At 39.9% G+C, this 18,240-nt stretch overlaps 4 protein-coding genes across 6 annotated transcripts; 2 read left to right on the top strand and 2 right to left on the bottom strand.

The window, feature by feature from the left end:
* The first annotated feature begins 181 nt into the window (after nucleotides 1–181).
* Nucleotides 182–1,974, top strand: LOC121193555 (anti-dorsalizing morphogenic protein). The gene is made up of 5 exons (XM_041055914.1): nucleotides 182–476; nucleotides 578–714; nucleotides 834–956; nucleotides 1,054–1,243; nucleotides 1,550–1,974. Exons 1-5 carry the CDS (start codon nucleotides 182–184, stop codon nucleotides 1,972–1,974), a joined length of 1,170 nt encoding a protein of 389 aa, XP_040911848.1.
* A 1,067-nt stretch (nucleotides 1,975–3,041) lies between these two features.
* Nucleotides 3,042–12,047, bottom strand: LOC121192865 (excitatory amino acid transporter 1-like). 2 transcript variants are annotated; one of them, XM_041054801.1, is made up of 12 exons: nucleotides 11,571–12,047; nucleotides 11,257–11,349; nucleotides 6,112–6,304; nucleotides 5,823–5,960; nucleotides 5,492–5,699; nucleotides 5,369–5,411; nucleotides 5,212–5,263; nucleotides 4,926–5,100; nucleotides 4,483–4,716; nucleotides 4,126–4,320; nucleotides 3,729–3,863; nucleotides 3,042–3,605 (listed from the first exon to the last, which is right to left on the bottom strand). In XM_041054801.1, exons 3-12 carry the CDS (start codon nucleotides 6,299–6,301, stop codon nucleotides 3,467–3,469), a joined length of 1,509 nt encoding a protein of 502 aa, XP_040910735.1. In that variant the 5' UTR covers nucleotides 6,302–6,304; nucleotides 11,257–11,349; nucleotides 11,571–12,047; the 3' UTR covers nucleotides 3,042–3,466. The 2 variants fall into 2 exon arrangements, with proteins under 2 accessions (XP_040910735.1, XP_040910736.1); XM_041054802.1 differs by having other exon boundaries at nucleotides 5,823–5,918.
* On the top strand, nucleotides 8,118–11,549 carry cib3 (calcium and integrin binding family member 3). Of its 2 annotated transcripts, XM_041054809.1 has the most exons (6): nucleotides 8,118–8,168; nucleotides 9,056–9,090; nucleotides 9,505–9,616; nucleotides 10,057–10,204; nucleotides 11,132–11,327; nucleotides 11,528–11,549. In XM_041054809.1, the coding sequence occupies exons 1-6, from the start codon at nucleotides 8,118–8,120 to the stop codon at nucleotides 11,547–11,549; spliced, it is 564 nt and encodes a 187-aa protein (XP_040910743.1). The 2 variants fall into 2 exon arrangements, with proteins under 2 accessions (XP_040910743.1, XP_040910744.1); XM_041054810.1 differs by lacking the exons at nucleotides 9,056–9,090; nucleotides 9,505–9,616.
* A 139-nt stretch (nucleotides 12,048–12,186) lies between the features above and the next one.
* LOC121192867 (ras-related protein Rab-8A-like) lies at nucleotides 12,187–17,351 on the bottom strand. The gene is made up of 8 exons (XM_041054808.1): nucleotides 17,171–17,351; nucleotides 16,513–16,573; nucleotides 15,992–16,052; nucleotides 15,802–15,879; nucleotides 15,590–15,679; nucleotides 15,408–15,473; nucleotides 15,274–15,324; nucleotides 12,187–15,012 (listed from the first exon to the last, which is right to left on the bottom strand). The coding sequence occupies exons 1-8, from the start codon at nucleotides 17,292–17,294 to the stop codon at nucleotides 14,923–14,925; spliced, it is 621 nt and encodes a 206-aa protein (XP_040910742.1). The 5' UTR covers nucleotides 17,295–17,351; the 3' UTR covers nucleotides 12,187–14,922.
* Nucleotides 17,352–18,240: the final 889 nt, after the last annotated feature.

Below are 18,240 nucleotides of genomic sequence, written 5' to 3'. Positions count from 1 at the left end.
GCGACCAAATAGCATCTTTACTGCTGTTTACAAAGGCTTTGGGGGCACTGAAGAGTGAAAGGGGGCATTTGATATAAAAAGTGGAGCTTCCAGGATCCTGCAGTTACTCCAACTCCAAGTTGCTGGCTGGTTGTGTGGTTTGAGGACGACGATGCACCGGGAATCTACTCACGCTTCAGAGATGCTGTTGTTTGTGGTCAGCTTTGTCGCACTAGTGTGCACGGTCGCTGCACGGCCTTCACTCAACTACCTGGAGAATCATTTCGACGCCGAGAACGAGTCAGAGGAGGTCCGTTCAGCTGCCATCAAGAGACTTCTGGAGGTTTTTGGAATGGAGGACCCCCCTGCAATCCACGGACGCAAGCAGCCACCTCAGTACATGCTTGATCTGTACAACACGGTTGCTGATGTGGATGGTGTGACCAAGGACCCGTATCTCCTGGAGGGGAATACTGTGCGCAGTTTCTTTGACAAATGTAAGACCTGATTTGTGCGTGCATGCGTTTGAAACTGGCAGCAGCAGCAGATAAAATATAGAAGTATTTTTGGTCTCTAATGTTTTAATTTTTCCTTGCAGTGCGAAGTGAACAGGTGGAGTTCAGGTTCAATTTGTCTACGGTTGCAAGAACTGAGAAGGTTTTAACCGCAGAGCTCCATCTTTTCAAGCTGCGTCCTCAGGCAACACTGACATTCAACAGACACCACTTCTGCCAGGTATGTGAACCTGATAGCTGATAAAATGATCAAATCTGGAAACTGTTCAAGTGTTAAAATGAACTCATCTCTCCCATGGATCTTTCTAATATTGGCTACATTCATTCTCCTTCATTCAGGTTAGTGTCTATCAGCTGCTTGACACCACTAAAACTAACAACACACAGGAGAAGAAGTTGCTGTCTTCTCGACTCATCCCAGTTCACTCTGCTGGTTGGGAGGTGTTCACCATCACACAAGCAGTAAGTATCAGCCCTGCCTTAACTGCCTGGAGAAAATATTGAACAGTATGGAGTGAATTTTGTGTCTTAACTGACTAATGGGAACTCCTTCCTGAAGGTTCGATCCTGGATGGTGGATGAAGGCAGCAATCTGGGACTCCATGTGGTGGTTCAGACCCTGGGAGGAAGCCAGATGGATATGAAACTGATCCGCTTTGCTTCAGGACGCAACCACCACCAGAGCAAGCAGCCCATGTTGGTTCTCTTCACTGATGATGGCCGCCGCTCTACCACTCTTGAGAGCACAGGTAAGAGTTGTGTCAACTTTGATGTCATTTGATTGATTAGGTTTTGTCCAGCTCAGGTATTTTTGCGGTCTTACAGCTGATAAGCAGGGATACAGAGCAGAATTATGATGCTTAGGGGGAACTCTGGGCGGATTTCACTTTATATAAGAAGATATAAGAAAATAAAATATTTAGAAATATCAATGATACCTTACTCTTACAGATGACCTGCTATAAACACTTAATAGCTTAACTTTGCATTTAGGGAACCTAACATGCAACAAAATACAGGAATGTCTAACAAAAAGTTCTCCTTTTCTTCACCAGATCCAAACGATACCACAGCCACTTCCAGCCTGCCCCATGTGCCCATGTCAGGTCCATCCTCCCGCAGCGCTCGCTCCCTGGACTACATTGAGGAGGAGGGTGCGTCTATGTCCTGCCAACGCCTGCCTCTCTATGTTGACTTCGAGGAGATTGGCTGGTCAGGCTGGATTGTCTCTCCCAGGGGTTACAACGCTTACCACTGCAAAGGCACCTGCCCTTTCCCTCTGGGTCAGAACATGAGGCCGACTAACCATGCCACTGTCCAGTCCATCATCAACGCCCTGAAGCTGATCAAAGGCATTGAGACGCCGTGCTGTGTGCCAGACAAGCTCTTCTCCATCAACTTGCTCTACTTTGATGATGATGAGAATGTGGTGCTGAAACAGTATAATGACATGGTGGCTGGAAGCTGTGGCTGTCATTGACATCAAATAGTCACTGGTGGTGGTGGGATGCACAGATATTCATTAAAAATACAACGTAAATTGGTTTTGGGGATTTGGACAGCCAGCTGCCCTTTATAACTCAATTGCACCTAATGGGTAATGAGCTGAGCCCCACATGTGACATTGTAATATATGTAAATATCCATAAATTATAATATATGGCAGTGATGGAAGTGATATCCTGTGAAAGATGTAAATGTGTATATTTTATGTTTTCTGTTGTGAATGATTATATAGTCAGAATAAACGTTAAAAAAAGATTATGTTGTGAATTTATTTGCAATATAGTTTTCACTCAAAATATCACATTGTTTCTAGAAGATATATTTTTGATGTCTAAGCTAAAGTTTTGTTGGTTGTGACAGAACAACAAAACATTGGTATAAATTGTGCCTCCATCAACATCAACTTAAAATCCTATAATTGCAGGAATTAACCAAGGTTCATAATTCATGCTAGAACAATACAACACAATCCTTGCAGTATTTCTACAAAAACAGGTCAGACTGGAAGAATGGTGGCAATTTTCTCCAGTTACCACAGTTTTCTACCTAATGGAATTTGATTCAGAAAAAATGTTGCCTGTCACAGAGGGGGGCAAGGACTTGGACCCAAACGCAAAAAACCCCAAAGACAGGCAGAATCAGAGAACTAAAAGTCTAAACCAAAATCACTGGAAGAGTCCAGGGCAAGGGAACAAAACGCAAACAACCAAAAATCATCCACTTGGGAGAAAAACACTAAGGAACAAAACTAAACAAAAACACAGAAGTCCTTACTTGAAACAAAAGAAACCGAGGTAAGTCCATGGGGGGGGAAAACGCAAGACAGGAACATGAACAAACACAGGGGCTTGACATGGCGCAGACTCAAGCGTGGACACAGACATGGAAACAGACGAACCAACAAGAACACCAGCAAACAACAAGACTTAAATACACAAAGCAATGGGCAACAGGTGAAACCAATTAGGGCGGGGCATACAATCACAAATGGAGGGAAACAAGACAAAGACAGGAAGTAGAACAAGACAAGATACACAAGGGCAATGACTTCAAAATAAAACAGGAACCTTAAACAATACTTAACAAACTAAACAAGAGTTCAAAAGTCCACAAAAGAGTTCAAAACATAACAAAAGGGCTCGGAAAACAGCCCCCTTAGGGGCAAGTCATGACATTGCCAGCCCATTTCAAACAAAATCAATCACAAATCTCAAAATCAAAATCTACTCTTGGAAATGCTCATTAAAACGACTGGGTATACAGTCAGGTATTTTCTAGCCTTTACTGCAACATCTTTGATGGGGAAGGCAGCTAAATCATTTAGGGTACAGTCAGAAGAACTTCGATATTACACATTACATTTAAGTTAAACTGTATATGATTGGTGCTATAACATATTTTCCTAAATAACAATGTGACTTGTTGCAGGAACAACATAAAGTGAGGTTGTATCTTGGTATTGCCTCTCAGTCAGAAGGTTTCTCTGTCTTTTCTTCTACCAAACATTCTTCTGCAGCGCTCTGCAGCTCATGTCTGGAGAGATGCTCCACTATACCCACACCGATGCCGTCACTCAGCACGTTCGTGATCGTCCTAAAACGATCCCTGTCCACAATCACACAGGAAGTTTTGAGGTCAGGAACTCGTGAGCATGACTTCACCACAATGACACACACGTTTAGGAAGCCTAACGTGTTTCAGAATATCAAACCTAGATCACACACTTACAAAATCCAGTCAACTGTGATGATAAGTGAAATGCCTTCAAGGGGCAGTCCAACTGATGTCAACACTGTCACCATGGACACCATGCTGCCCTGTGGGATACCTGTAGCCCCAACAGCTGCAACTGAGGCAGTTATACTGCAATTACATAATTAAGAACAAGCAATAGTGATCAACTGAAAATGACAGAAACATGGTCAAGAAAACATGCAAATGAAAAATCTGTTTACTGTACCTATCTATCACTGACCTTCCATTAGCTGATTGTGTATAAATGACTTTTAAATTGCCAGTTGGTAACATCATTTATTTTAAGTAGCTAAATTCCTCAAACTTTGATTTCGTACACTTTACAAAGGTGAAGTGATAGAACCTGTTAAAAGTCTGCATGTGATCCTACCTGATGATGATGATGTGACCCAGATCAAGTTCCATATTATGAACTTGGGCTATGAAAATGGAAGCCACAGCCTGATACAGTGCTGTACCATCCATCGACACGGTGGCCCCCAAAGGTGCCATAAATTGTGTCACCCGTTTGTCCATTTTGAGATTCTCCTCCAGACAGCGGATGGTGACGGGTAGGGTCACAGAACTGTGAAAAAAAAAAAAACATTTATGAAGTATACAACGCAATTTCAATGGTGATCAAATGACTTTGCAAGATTCAGCAGCCTGTAAGATTTTGCGTTGTTTTAGTCCAGACACATATTCTTACCAGCTTGTAACAGCAGTGAAGACTAGAAATCCAACTCACCTGGATGAAGTCCCAAAGGCAGCGGTGAGAGCCTGGAGGAGACCGACCATAACCCTGAAGGGATTCTTGCGTGTGAAAATGAAATAGATGAGGGGCAGAGTGAAACAGCTGTGGATTACCAGGCCAGTGATCACAGTCAAAGTATACATGAAAATCTGGTATCCTATAACTCGAGAGTCTTTCATCGTCAAAATCTGTCCTCCAACCAAGAAGAGGGTTCCTACTGGGGAATACCTGTGAGAGAGAGCAGAGATACTGCAAAGATGCTCTAGTATCAGAGAGTCAGTGCATATTTTTGAATGATGCGTTTTGATACTGTGTTGTGGCATTTTACAAAAATCTGTAATTAACTGGATGGCTTAATCCAAAATAAGGCTCAAAATTTCAAACTTTAAAATGCCATGACTGTTATAATCCACATATCCTCCTCATATTGTGCTCACCAGATGACGACACTGATCAGATGCATGGTGGCTTGATTAAGGCAGTCAAAAAGGTCCCTCAAAGGTTTCCCCTCGTCCTCCATCCTTCCCAGGATGAGGCCAAAGGTCATGCAGAAGACAAATATACCCAAAATATTGACCCCATCTGTGGTGCCTGGCACTGGGACTGTGTCATCTAAAAGTAATGTTGTTACAAGTCATGATAATGACCATGAAATAAAATTAAAAGAAATAAGCAGTCACAATCAGAAAGAAGGTAAAAAGAAAACAATCATATTGAACTCACTTGTTTGAGTCAGATTGACAACACCAAGGCTCTTAGAGTAAACTGTTTTATACTGAATAAAAGATGGGAGAAAAATAATTTTTTTTTTTTACAAATAACAAAGAAAAATACAAAAACAAATAAACAAACAAAAAAACACGATTACTGCAGGGCTCACATTTCTGAAACAAGCTTCCACCAGATTTGAGGGAACCATGTTTCTGCAAAGCAAAAAGATAAAAAAAAAGATTCATAGATTAGCTTGGACTGGATTGTGATATCTATCATTTTTAATGCTCACCTGATCAGATCCAGAAAAGCATCCACAGTCTGCACAGCCTCCGCTTTACCACCAGGGGGCACTGAGGTATGTTTGGTTGATTTCCCCGGTCGGATAAGTACAACCACAAGCACGCCACTGAGCACAGCCAAGACGGTGGTCATTGTATAATAGCAAAGAGCCTGGAGCCCCATTTTCCCAAAAGTCTTCCTGTCCAGAGATGACATGCCTGAAATGAAAAGAAGCCGTAATATATCTGTGCAACTCCAAGCTGAATTAGGACAGTGTTCTCTCTGTGCTAATTTTCATGCTAAACTGTATGTGTTTGATGTGTTTTGAAGACAAGAAAAACCTGCGATCAGACTGAAGATGATGAGAGGAAGCACCAACATCTGCAGCATTCTCATCATCAGCTCTCCAGGAAAGGAGAAGTATTTAATATCCCTGTCTGACATGTTAGTGGATTGCAGAGCAAAGCCCAGGCAGAGCCCTCAAAGAAATATAAATACAGTTCATCATGTTAGTGTGTCTATGAAATGGCAACCTCAACTCAATGTATCTCAAGACACTTCCTGGTTAGACACAGATTAGATCAAAAAGTTAATAAAATGGACTCGACAAAATTTAATAAATTGACCTACCTATGACAATAGCAGCTGTAGTGAGAAGAACAAAAGCATTTCTGCAGAGAAACCCTTTCACATTACATTTTTTCCGGGAGGAAGAATCCAAACTCGAAGGCTCAGAAGTTTCTGGGCATGTTTGGGTCTTGTGGATGTCTGTATTGTCCACGGTGGAGCTCGGCTTAGAGCGGGGAGGCATGGCTTTCATGGACTGTAGAAGAAAAGACGAGGGGGAAGACAAGGTCTCAAAGTGGCTTTACAAAACATTCAAATATTTATGACAGTTATCGAGTGAGAAAAAGAATAGGATTTTAACAGGTTTTGCTGAAGAAGATACAATAGTGCATACAATTCAAAGCCAGTCAAGTTTTCAGAGGGAATTAAAAAGATGACACATAAATTTCAAACAATGATAATAAAAGTGCAATTCCCTTTTCATTTTCTATTAACTCCTGTAAATTGAATCAAACCTTTTAAAGAGCTGGGAAGTTCCAGATATTTCTCTCTTGGCACCTGAACTACTTTTGGTAGTTCAGAACTAAGAAGGTTTGTTTAATTAGGTTCCTGTTCCTCCCCATCCCACAGGCAATTAAAAATTATCTCACAGTTTGTATTGCCATGAAAATTTGACACAGCAGCCACGACATGAATCAGTGGATACTGGGTGTCAAAATACACAGCATATATAAATACTCCCATCATGTGCTTAAACTTGGAAATAGATAAAAGCACTGGGGTTGTATCATTATGTTTTGCCAAAGCAGTATTATTTCAGGGCATGTTGTCATATCCTTGAAAGAAAATTAATTCAGGAATATAAACCCTTCAGGCAGGGAGCAAACACACTGAGAATGTTCAAAACAGATGGAGATGGATGGAAGAGGAACCTTTTTCCAGAAGAGGAGAATTCATCCAGTGTTTCCAACCCTATCGCCAGACAAAAACATCATAGTTGTACAATTCTGCAAAAACCTGGATTATATTTAATAACAATGTTTTACAGCTTAGTGCATGGCAATTAGTGTGGTTAATGTTAGGGAAAGATTGTGGCATTTATGGTAAATAAAATATGGTTAATGTTTTGTTAGGGTTTGGCAATTAAAACATTTGGTCAAGGCTCAGAAAAGATTGTCGTTAATGTAATGCGATGCAAACTTCAGTCATGAAAGTCAAATGTGCTGCAAGCCTATCCTCCACCCTGACCTCTACACCCTTATTTTCCAACTCGTTATATATAGAGCACACTGGCACTGAACACTGGCATTTGACATAAATCGTGAGGTAAGGATTTGTCCAATGTGAAGATAATCTGTAGGGTTATTTTAGCAGAAAACAAAAAGCACAGTCAGAAGAAAACTTCCTCTGTCACTTTGTCAGCCATTGATGGTAATGCTTAATATCTTCCCTGGGATTCCTGCTATGTAAGACAGAGTCAGGTAAAGGTGGGATACATGCATGTGTCCTGGAGTGCTACTGTATATCAGCTATTATTAATTATAATAGAAGGATAAAGGGCAATTAGGTAATTTGCTGCCTCAAGTCATGGTTACCACTAGTTCTTCAAGTGAGACCTGATACCTTGCTTCAAACGGAATATGAAAATGCACTTGATTATTATAAATATATGTCCAATAATTAAGTTCTCTGCTTTAAAACAAAACTTTTCTCCCATCAAAAACTCTATTTGTCCGCTACAAAACCCTGTCTCTAAAGAGTGTAACCTGAGCAGTGACCGAGGCGTTGGCCATAGAGTGCCACTAAAGGGGGTTGATACCACTTGGCATGATGCTGGACGACAGCCCTCGCTCATTGTCAAAGGGGCTGCTATTCACAATGGAGAAAACGATGAAATGCTGCCATTATAATGGGGACCAAAGGGCCCTGTGGCAGCCCGACACCTGATCTCCTCTTTGGCTCTGGCTTCCTTTTGTCCCGGTATTTCATATCTGACATATCCACACACCCTGAAGCAGTTGATGTTGGAGCAGCAATGGACCTGGGGCTTGGTGTTTGCGCGCTCAGACATGGGGAATAAACAGACCATCTTTACAGCACAGCAACTTGATGCCTATCAGGTTGGTGTCAATCCTTTTTCTTGTCCATGTCGACTCACTTTAAATCGGGCGTCTCTTATCAATACTACAACTACCAGCATCTGTGAACAAGGTTTAATAGACAAAAGAGGTTCCATGGCTCGTTTATTTATGAACAGAGAGAAGGTCCAGGGTTATGTGGTACACCCTTCTGGGTGATGTTGAATAAGGCCAAAGCCCCCCTCTTGGTGTTTGTTGATTTAATATTTTCTTTGTTACATTCCCCAACCTTGTCTGTCAGAGTTAGTGACAGGATGCACAGAGTGAATGTCATATTTTAATCAGTTAGAATAATTCATAATTTGAATAATATATTCTGTTTGCACATCAAACCAGTGGTGGAAAGTCACTGAGAACACTCACTCTACTTACTGTAGTACTGTACTTAAGTACAATTTGAGGCACTTGTACTTCATTAATTATCTATATCTCCTGCACAGCATTTCAGCAGGAAATATTGTTCTTTTTACTCCATTACATTTATTTCACAGTGTGAAGCATGTGTAGAAAATATGATGCATTGTTATGGATTAAACCAGACAAAAAAACACCCAAAAACTTCACTGTCTTGACTTGCTTACTTGTTAACTCGATGACAATGATGACCCAATAACCCATAATGTGTACTATTACTTTTGATACTTGACATACATTTTGTTGTCAAAACATCTGTGAATTTTACTGCACTAACCTAGTTTTACTTTCAGTTTACTATTAAAATGGCTTGTATTAGAATATTTTTGGAGCCTGGGTTTCATAAACGATCTGAATACTTCCTCCACTGCACCAAACAGACAGTTAAGTACCATACGAAACAAGAACATCTACATCCCAATGTTCTTTGCAATGTTCTTTCTTTGTGTTTCCAGGACTGTACATACTTTACAAGAAAAGAAATTCTCAGGTGAGCATGCAATTACTTTGTTTACACTGATATCCAAACAGTGCTAAATCATACAATGTCTGAGTCACTGCTGGTGTAACAAGCCTGACACAGCTGAATTTTCTTCTGTTCTACACAATACTACACTGTAACTCTAAACTACAGTATCAGGAGACCTGTCCTACTGTGGGGCAGGCTACCATTCAGACCACATGGGATTTAAAATCTTGTTATTAGAGAACACATTTTTGTATCTCATTTTTCAGTTTCTTCAGTTCTTAGAGAAAAAAACGAGAGAGATTGCAGTTGAATACCACGTGTTTTCTAACCTAACTTTTCGTAACTGCTAATTTCCCCTCTAAAATACTCAACTACATAATATAGAAGATGTCTTGTAATACAATATTGAAAGTAAATTTTTTAAACCTTTCCCAGACTGTTCTACCGCTATCGGGATTTGGCACCGCAGCTTGTTCCCCTTGACTACACCAACCACCCAGATGTGAAGTTACCATATGAGCTGATTGGCAGCATGCCAGAGCTGAAGGTAGACCCACTGGTCCAAGCACACCCTGCAGACCCACGCTGTCCCTGTGTTGCCAATCTATAATTAATGGCCAACTAATCGACAGAATTCTTTGAAAGGTTATGTGTTATCCGACTCCTTTAAACTTGAAGAATGCAGGTGAGTCCCTCAGGACACACTTTTTGGAAATGGGTCAATTATATGCCTCTTTACACAATGACAGCAAGGTAAGCAGGTGTGTTAACACGCTGGTCACTGACATGTCCTGAGAAAGGGAGAGTGAGACTGTCAAGATTATGCTTTCCCTCTTAGTCATTCCCTCATAGTCATTCTGCCAAACTCTGAAAACTTTTTTCAAACTGTCATTAGAAAAATAAAAATCAGACAAAACATGAGATAAAATCCCAAAATGAAACACACAATCTTGCAACAGATCTTAACTTGGTTTGCCCTCTGTCCAGGACAACCCATTTCGCCAGAGGATCGCTGAGGTTTTCTCTGAGGATGGGGAGGGAAACATGACACTGGATGACTTCTTGGACATGTTTTCAGTCCTGAGTGAGATGGCTCCGCGTGACCTCAAGGCCTACTACGCCTTCAAAATTTATGGTAAAATATCCAAAGAAGTGTTATTTATTTTATTTAGTCATATTAAGGAGTCCTCATTTTTGTTTTGTTTAATTTGACTTGACAATGCTGGGGTACTGTATGTAAATACATATATTATAATAGTAATTTAAATCATATCACATTTTTTTCCTTTAAATGTCTGTTTGCTCTTTTCCATGATATAAAATATGCCTCACTTTTGTGGAACAAAATCATGCAATGCCTGGAATAAATTTTAACCTCTATTTTCCTCAGTGGGTTTAACAACAATATATGAAACATGGGAATCATGCATTTTAATAAAATGCAACTATATGACAACTGAACATGCATGGTAAAGGGTTATGGAGCTGTAAGCATGACGGATGGTGCGGGGAATGTTATAAATGATTAACCGGCCCATTACAGAGACAAAGAGCTCGTCAAAGCACAGTTTGTGCTCAGCACCAGTGTCCCCCCCTAATTAACAAACGATGACAGATGAAGACGTTACACACAACTCTGTGGTCATGGTTCAAGGACATTTTTCATTTATCATTCAGACCCATAGAGCAGCAAAATCAAGGAAGGTGACATACTGTAAAAACACAGCTGAATCATGATGAAGACGCATGAGCTCAGATACCTGGAATGACCTCTGTCTTAAAAAAAAAGTGTGGTTACATCAAAATATAGTTTAATAAGGTTCTAAATTTGTCTTTTCCACTTTGACAATAAAATCATGGGAAAACATCATCAGCAGAAGTAAGACTGAATGATGGATGTCTAACGATGTTTTGTTATATAAAAGATAAAGAAATCCAACAAATGCTCAGTTATGAGAACCAGTGAATTTTAGGTATTTTTTTAAATCAAATATTTGACTAATTGATTAATCAACCTATCATTTCACATCTTGACATCTCCTCCTCTTCCTATTTCCTCAAGACTTCAACAATGATGACTTTATCTGCAAGTCAGACCTGGAGAAGACGCTGAATAAACTGACCCGGAACGAGTTGACGGAGGACGAGGTGAGGATGGTGTGTGAAAAGGTGATAGACGAGGCTGACCTGGACAATGACGGACGTCTTTCACTGGAGGACTTTCAGCACATGATCGTCCGAGCCCCAGACTTCCTCAGGTAAGCCAGTGATAACCACGTACTATAGGATATAATGAAGAGTAAACCCACCAACATAAATACATGAGAATACATTTATTCCATATTTTGTCATGCAGAAATTATTTTAATCCAATGTGCATTATTTAGTTTAATCAGTGTTTTTAATCCTAACTGCTGATGAGGAATTTAAACTAGAACTTTCTAATTTCTGTTCACAGCACCTTCCACATAAGGATATAAGGGAATAATGCAATCACATACATTTCTTACTTTGAATAGCCTCAAACGGATGGACTGATAATGCTGCAGAATGTCTGGAAAGCAGAGAAATCCTGAGATCACTTCCAAAAACTACTATTGCATATTGTGAATACCAACATTATTGCTCATTTGTGTTAATTTTGTAAAGACACCCACCTACACAGACTTTCACATTTAGCATCCAGAGCAAACACAAACTATGACAAACTATGAATTGCCTTATATTTAATCGAAACATTACTGTAAACTGCTTAGAGTTTCTTGATTGAACATTCTAAATCCACATCCAGTTTTTCTTTGATTACGGAAGCAGAAGAAATAACACCAGTCACGCTGTGACTGCAGGTCTATCATCAAGTGGAAGTATCGGCTAATCAATCAAGACAAGGCTCATTAGTTATGACCATCAACAGTAGATTTGTGTTTTGTATCTAAAGGGGTTCAGTTACACCAGACTATGAAAGAAACAAATGCCAGAATATTCCAGTGGGTCATAGCGGGCCAATAAAGGGAGAGCCATTAGTCATGAAGGCAGTCAAGCTCCACTTTGGGAACATGGGCCCAATGACGGTGTAGTTTCCCTTGACAACCAATAAAGACCCCAAATTAAAGAAGCTGCGTTTTATAATCTTATTTTAATAAATCAAAAGTACACATATCTACAAATTGTAGATACATTTTCATATGTGTTTAGAAAGTACAGTACAATTTAAGTAGATCTCTTTTCAATGTGATATTTACAATGTTTTTTTTCCACCTTTTTTTCCAAAATGCATTGTATTATTCTCCCTGTGTACTTCACAATCAATGGAATGAAAATATGGCTGTAAAAAGGGATGTAAAGCATATTATGACATGTTACAGGAGTCTTAAGAAAAAGGATATGATTTAAAAACATAAACAAATATCATTTAGGCTGAAAATGATACAGCTCAAGTCCCACAAAAGTTTGCTCCCTATGTTTCTGTTTATTACTTAAAGCTACAGATTCACTCAAATGAGACAACAGCACTATCTCCACATCTCAACGTCCTGACTCTTCCTTCATGACCGTCCATCATGGTAAATTTCACTCGCACTGATGCAGCAACGCAGTTTTCTACAAACAGAGCGTGTCCTCTTTTTGGCTCAGTGAACGAAACAAAACACACACACACACACACAAAAATCCCATACACTCAACTGTACAGGTCTACAAGTATGTCTGAAAATTACATTACACAAATATGCACAGGTCCAAGATTCACAATGCATAGCTCACCTATGACAGAACTGAGTATTAGCGGTTAAGACAAATGGTCATGGTCGTCATGAGGTCCCAAATTATTTGTTATTAAAAAGGTGCAGGCAAGCAAACACAGATTCCCACTCAATATTGTGCATATAGGAGCTGGATTTTCAGACTAGCAACAAATGTAGGAAGGAAACACAAGGAACAATGGAAACAGACTGAGACTCAACATCAATGTCAAATACGAGTCGATGGTACATGTTTGCATCACACGATCCTAGTTCTCTGTGGCTCGTGGTCTTAGTAAAATACTGGTTCAAATCTGAGTTTAGGTGGTCACCTATGATGCACACTGTGCCTATGGTGCCATCTAGTGGTCAAACTAAGGGGCCACAATGAAACACAAATGCACAAGAAAATGTACAATAATACTAACGGGACCACATTTAAGCTTAGGTCGAGCCAGCTTCCATGTAAGCCAAGAAAATACCACTTTTAAACCATAGTTTGGCAGGGCGTTAGCACAGAAACAGAGGCTCGCAAATTCTTCTATAAATATGTGTAACTGTTGAAGCACGTCAGGGCGATGTTAATACCAGGACAGTGGATCACTAACAGAGAAACAGCAAAGGAGATCAAGTCTTTTATAAGTAGGTGCAGTAAAATTTAGGAATTGTGCCCATCATATTACCAAGACTCTTTAGATCAAAACATTTTTTTAACTAAGTAATTGTATTGCTGTACTGCAAAACTATCACTTGGCACAGACTACACACAAAACACGAGTTACTGGTAAAGTGCAAGGAGAGCTGCTTGGATAGTGGTGGAGGGAGATTACAGTGTGAAACCTCAAGAGTGATTTTAACTGCTGATCAAATAACCAGAGACGTCATTTAGCTTGAGAGTGAGTGAGAGTTGCTACAAAACCTTCATGCGATTCAAATTAAAAGGAATTTGAACTTTGAAATTATCTTATTTAGAACTCAAATGATTGGTCGACTGAAGGAAAATAGATCAAAAAACTATCCTGATTGTGGGGATCTTTTGTTTGTTTGTTTGGCATTTTTCACTATTTTGCAGACCAAACAATCAACCATAATCTTATTACACTTACTTCACTGTGAAGGATTAGTTTAATTATGCAGCAAGTACTTTTGCACGTTCCTAAATGGTTCGCTTAGAAATGGACAGCAATGCAGTGTGAGCACACAAAAATGTATTCAAATTTGTATTTCCAATGTTTTGTCTCAAGGTTGTCTAGAGTGTACGCAGAAACATGTCACCTCAGCAGTGTTTTGCTGATAATTTGAAATCATAATTTAAACTAGAGACAGAAACCTGGATTTTATTTTTAAGTTCTGTGTTGCCAAACTGCTCTCAAGCACTTGAAAGCTTTCGCAGAGGCTGAAAAGAGGCAGTGGGTAATGATTAGAGCACGATGACACACACTTTTTAGTCACACTAACTGACTGTCGAGGACTGCATGCAAACAAAGGCGCAAAACTCAAACAGAAAGCCTTCCAAGCCAATTCTTCTCTGATCCTTTACCGCATTATGTTTGATATGCTTCTTAACAGCTGAAAAGAAAAGAAAGCATGTGCAGCACTGTTTCACTGGGGTCCAAGCCTATCAGTCTCTGGATGAGATTTATCACATAAAAAGGGAGAGAGTACTAATAAAAATATATCTAAATATCACATTTGTATTTATAATCCCAAAACGTTGATAATAATTAAATGATTTCTCATTCTCGGTTGTGCTACCGGCTGTATGGAATATAAGTGCGCAGGACAAAGAGACTAACATGAGAAGTAAGAGCCTGTCTTTTGTGTGATATGGAACATCTGGACAATGCTCCAGGTCAAGTCCTCCACCAGTCAAGCGGCCTGACGCATGAAGACAACAGATCTCCTTAAAAATGGAAGAGATGCACCACTGGAAGCTTTCAGAAGAGGAAGAGAGGAGAGGAAGTCCTCCACTTACTGGGACTAAAATGGTTTGTGTGGACCGGGAGGACAGGTCATGGCTGGGTAGAAAGAGGGAAGGGAGAGGAAGTGCTAAGGGCAAGCACAGTCCATTTATGTCCAGCCAGCTGGCAGCCAGTGTCGAAGGCCTCGGCCCTCAGAGTAGGCTACAGCGGAAGAAGCTGGTCTTTTTCTGAGGCTCTGAGATCTTGACTCCGTGACTGCTCCCCTGCGGCGTGTTGCCCTCCTGCAGCAAAACAACAAGTAGACAGGACACTCATCTGTCAAGTAGAACTATGTAGCTCTGTGGCAGTTTTCTTCCAGTTCATTAACTTTCTATTCATATATCTTCCTTCCTTTTTCCACATTTGTAATAGCCAGAGGCACCTATCTATTAATTTTCAGAAGTTTGGGATTTAAGAAAATCTGCTGCTGAAACTTCCTCACTACAGGTATCATTTTCTCACGATGTGAAATACTGAGCTGAATGATCAAAAGTTCATCTTACCAATTTTGTGTCCATTTTCGATTTGATGTCTCTGGCAAGTGTCAAAAATGCCTGTGGACCAGATCAAATATACATGTTGTCACATTTGTGATGCATCTATGAAGCATACTGTAACCCAAAGAAAGGCCACTTACGTTTTCCACATTGATGTTGGCCTTTGCACTGGTCTCCATGAACTTGATTCCATACTCTAATGCAAGCTGAAAGAAAATGGGAAGCAATTATAAAAGTCTGTTGACAATCTTATTTATGTTATAACGGTACCTGCTATCAAATACAACCCTCAGACAATGTATTAATAACTTAAACCTCTGACCTTCTCCCCCCTGTCTTTGGACACCTGCCGCTTGTCGTTGATGTCACACTTGTTGCCAAGGACCATCTTCTCAACATCAGATGATGCATGCTTGATTAAAAAAAAAAAAAAAAAAAAAAAGAAAATTTAATATAACATGCTACATGCTGCCAATCAGATATCTGAAGAGGTAGTAAGCACACAAAAGAGGTTATATTTGGGCCAGTAAATACCTCCTCTATGTTCCTTATCCAGTTCTTGATATTATCAAAAGACTTCTCGTTGGTGATGTCGTACACAAGCATGATGCCCTGTAAAGAACAGTAAATCAAATCAGTTGAGATCAGCAGAGCTCAAGAGCCATGGTTTCCCCAGAAAGTAGATTTATGCTGCATCCACCTGTCAGTCCATAAAGATACCCACCATTGCGCCTCTGTAGTAGGCTGTTGTGATTGTTCGGAAGCGCTCCTGGCCTGCCGTATCCCTGAAAAACACATTGTCAGATATCAGAAAGTTTAAGAACAAATATGGAGCACCTCAAAGATCAGCATTCCCATCAACTTTGCACTGCAGTTAAGAATGACAAGAACGCTTCTCAAGATTTGTTTATCTAATATAGGCTTTTTTTTTGCAGCAGAATGATATAGCAAGGAGGAATTATGTTTTGATATATGAGAAGCCAGTGTAGGGACTGGGATTAAATTGATTAATTTTATGGGCTATAAATCTGCTGCTGAGGACAGAAACTACACATAATGAGTGAAATAACATCTGTTAAAATTGTAATTAAAAACTTTTAAGTTCATCTTCAAACTAGTTACTTCTGAGGTAGAGAAATCCTGTTTCTCTAAGGACATCTGGGAGCCTAAAGGAACCTGAGTGCAAACATTAACAAAAACGCTGCCATCTTGTCACATGTCCTGTATTTAAGCAATTGAACTCACCATATCTGTAACTTTATCTTCTTGCCGTCAAGCTCTATTGTCCTAATCTTGAAATCAATGCCTGGAGGGATAAAGAAGGATCATGCATGTCAATCATAACGTTAGCTTGCTAGCATAGTATAGCTGTCAAACACTGGTTCACACTGCCGTGAAACACACATAAAAAAGACAGTTGTGTACGCGGAATAAACTGAACTGGGAGTTCGACCTCTTGTCACTATAATAATATGTGCATAAAAAAAATAACGGTGCTTTTATAACGCTATAACGTGCTATACAACACGCTTTCCGGTGTGTACCAGAATGTAGACGGGGCCTAATGGCTAACGTCAGAGGTATTTGTTAGCTTGCAGGATAGCCACCCGGCATGAGAATATACTGTAACACAATCATCTGTGCTCCTATTTTAACCTCATACAAAACACGCAGACAACAGTGCTGACCCTTGTCGTCTCTTGTAGTAACCGGTTCGTTGTGTTAGTAACATCTCATTTTAACGATTAAGAGATTCCTTAATAATCTAATGACAAAGAGAAACTACTTCCAACCTTCACGGGAGCAGAGCAAGGATTCCAGCAAGTAGACAGAGCCTCTGAGACAGCCCACTGGCGTATTGTAAACAGACAGAAAGACACAGTTTGCATCAGTAAAACCTTACCTATGGTTGAGATAAACGTCGAGTTGAAGGCGTCTTCCGAAAACCTGAACAGCACACAGGTCTTCCCGACACCGGAGTCACCGATTAACAGTAATTTAAACAAATAATCGTACGTCTTCGCCATACTTGATATTATTGCGGAAATCCCGCCCGGCGAAACGGAGTCGTGAATGTATAGAAATGACGCCCCCTGCTGGAGCGGAATTCACCTCCGGTACGTCTCTGGGACCAGTGGGCGTTTACTCACTAACTACTGTACACCACTAACTACATTAATGGTGCAAAGTTATAAGGTCGTTAAGTAAAGTAATCCTGGCCACGATAATTCTGGGAGACTTGAATATATTAACTTTACACTAGTAATTTTCAGATATATATATTCTACTTTTTACTCCACTACATATTGTACAATTATAATTAGGAGTTACTATACAGATTAAGATTTTACCTGAAAAACACGTGTTCAATTTATATAGTATGATGCATTATTTTAGAATTACTTGACAGTACTAGTGCAACATTACAATGCTGCTTACATATATACATACAAACACTCAATTGGCAGTTTATTAGATACACCAACTGCAATAAATCTTCCCTTCATGAGAGGAAGAGTTTTCCGTTTGTGCTGAAAGAGAAGCATTGATTCAGCTGTGCAGTCATTCAGGAGGCCGCAGTTCATGGTGCTGTTGAACAGTATTGTGTTATACAGACAGGTGTTTCTACTATTTTGTCCACCCCATACATATCAGTGAGGGAAGGCTAATTGATAGAAACACATCACCGTATAGTGCAACACAGTTCAACATCACCACAAACTGTATCCACCAAAATGATCATAAAGTTGAATCGACACCACACTTTATCACAATTACTATAAAAACGGAACATTCATGGAGGAGGATGTGGTCATATGTAATTTGACTGCTGTCATTAATGTTAAGATTTAACAGTCACTTAAATATGCCTCACTGGAAAAAGAAACAAGCACTCTGTGACATTATTGTTGTGGGACCAAAGGGCCAGCAGCTCAACAATATCTCCAGTTTTGTGTTTGAGGAATTCACTGT

The sequence above is a fragment of the Toxotes jaculatrix genome, chromosome 14, assembly GCF_017976425.1.
Source record: "Toxotes jaculatrix isolate fToxJac2 chromosome 14, fToxJac2.pri, whole genome shotgun sequence".
In the NCBI taxonomy this organism is placed as follows: domain Eukaryota; kingdom Metazoa; phylum Chordata; class Actinopteri; family Toxotidae; genus Toxotes; species Toxotes jaculatrix.
The sequence above is the reverse complement of the archived record's forward strand: the minus strand, read 5'-3'. Positions and strand labels throughout refer to the sequence as shown.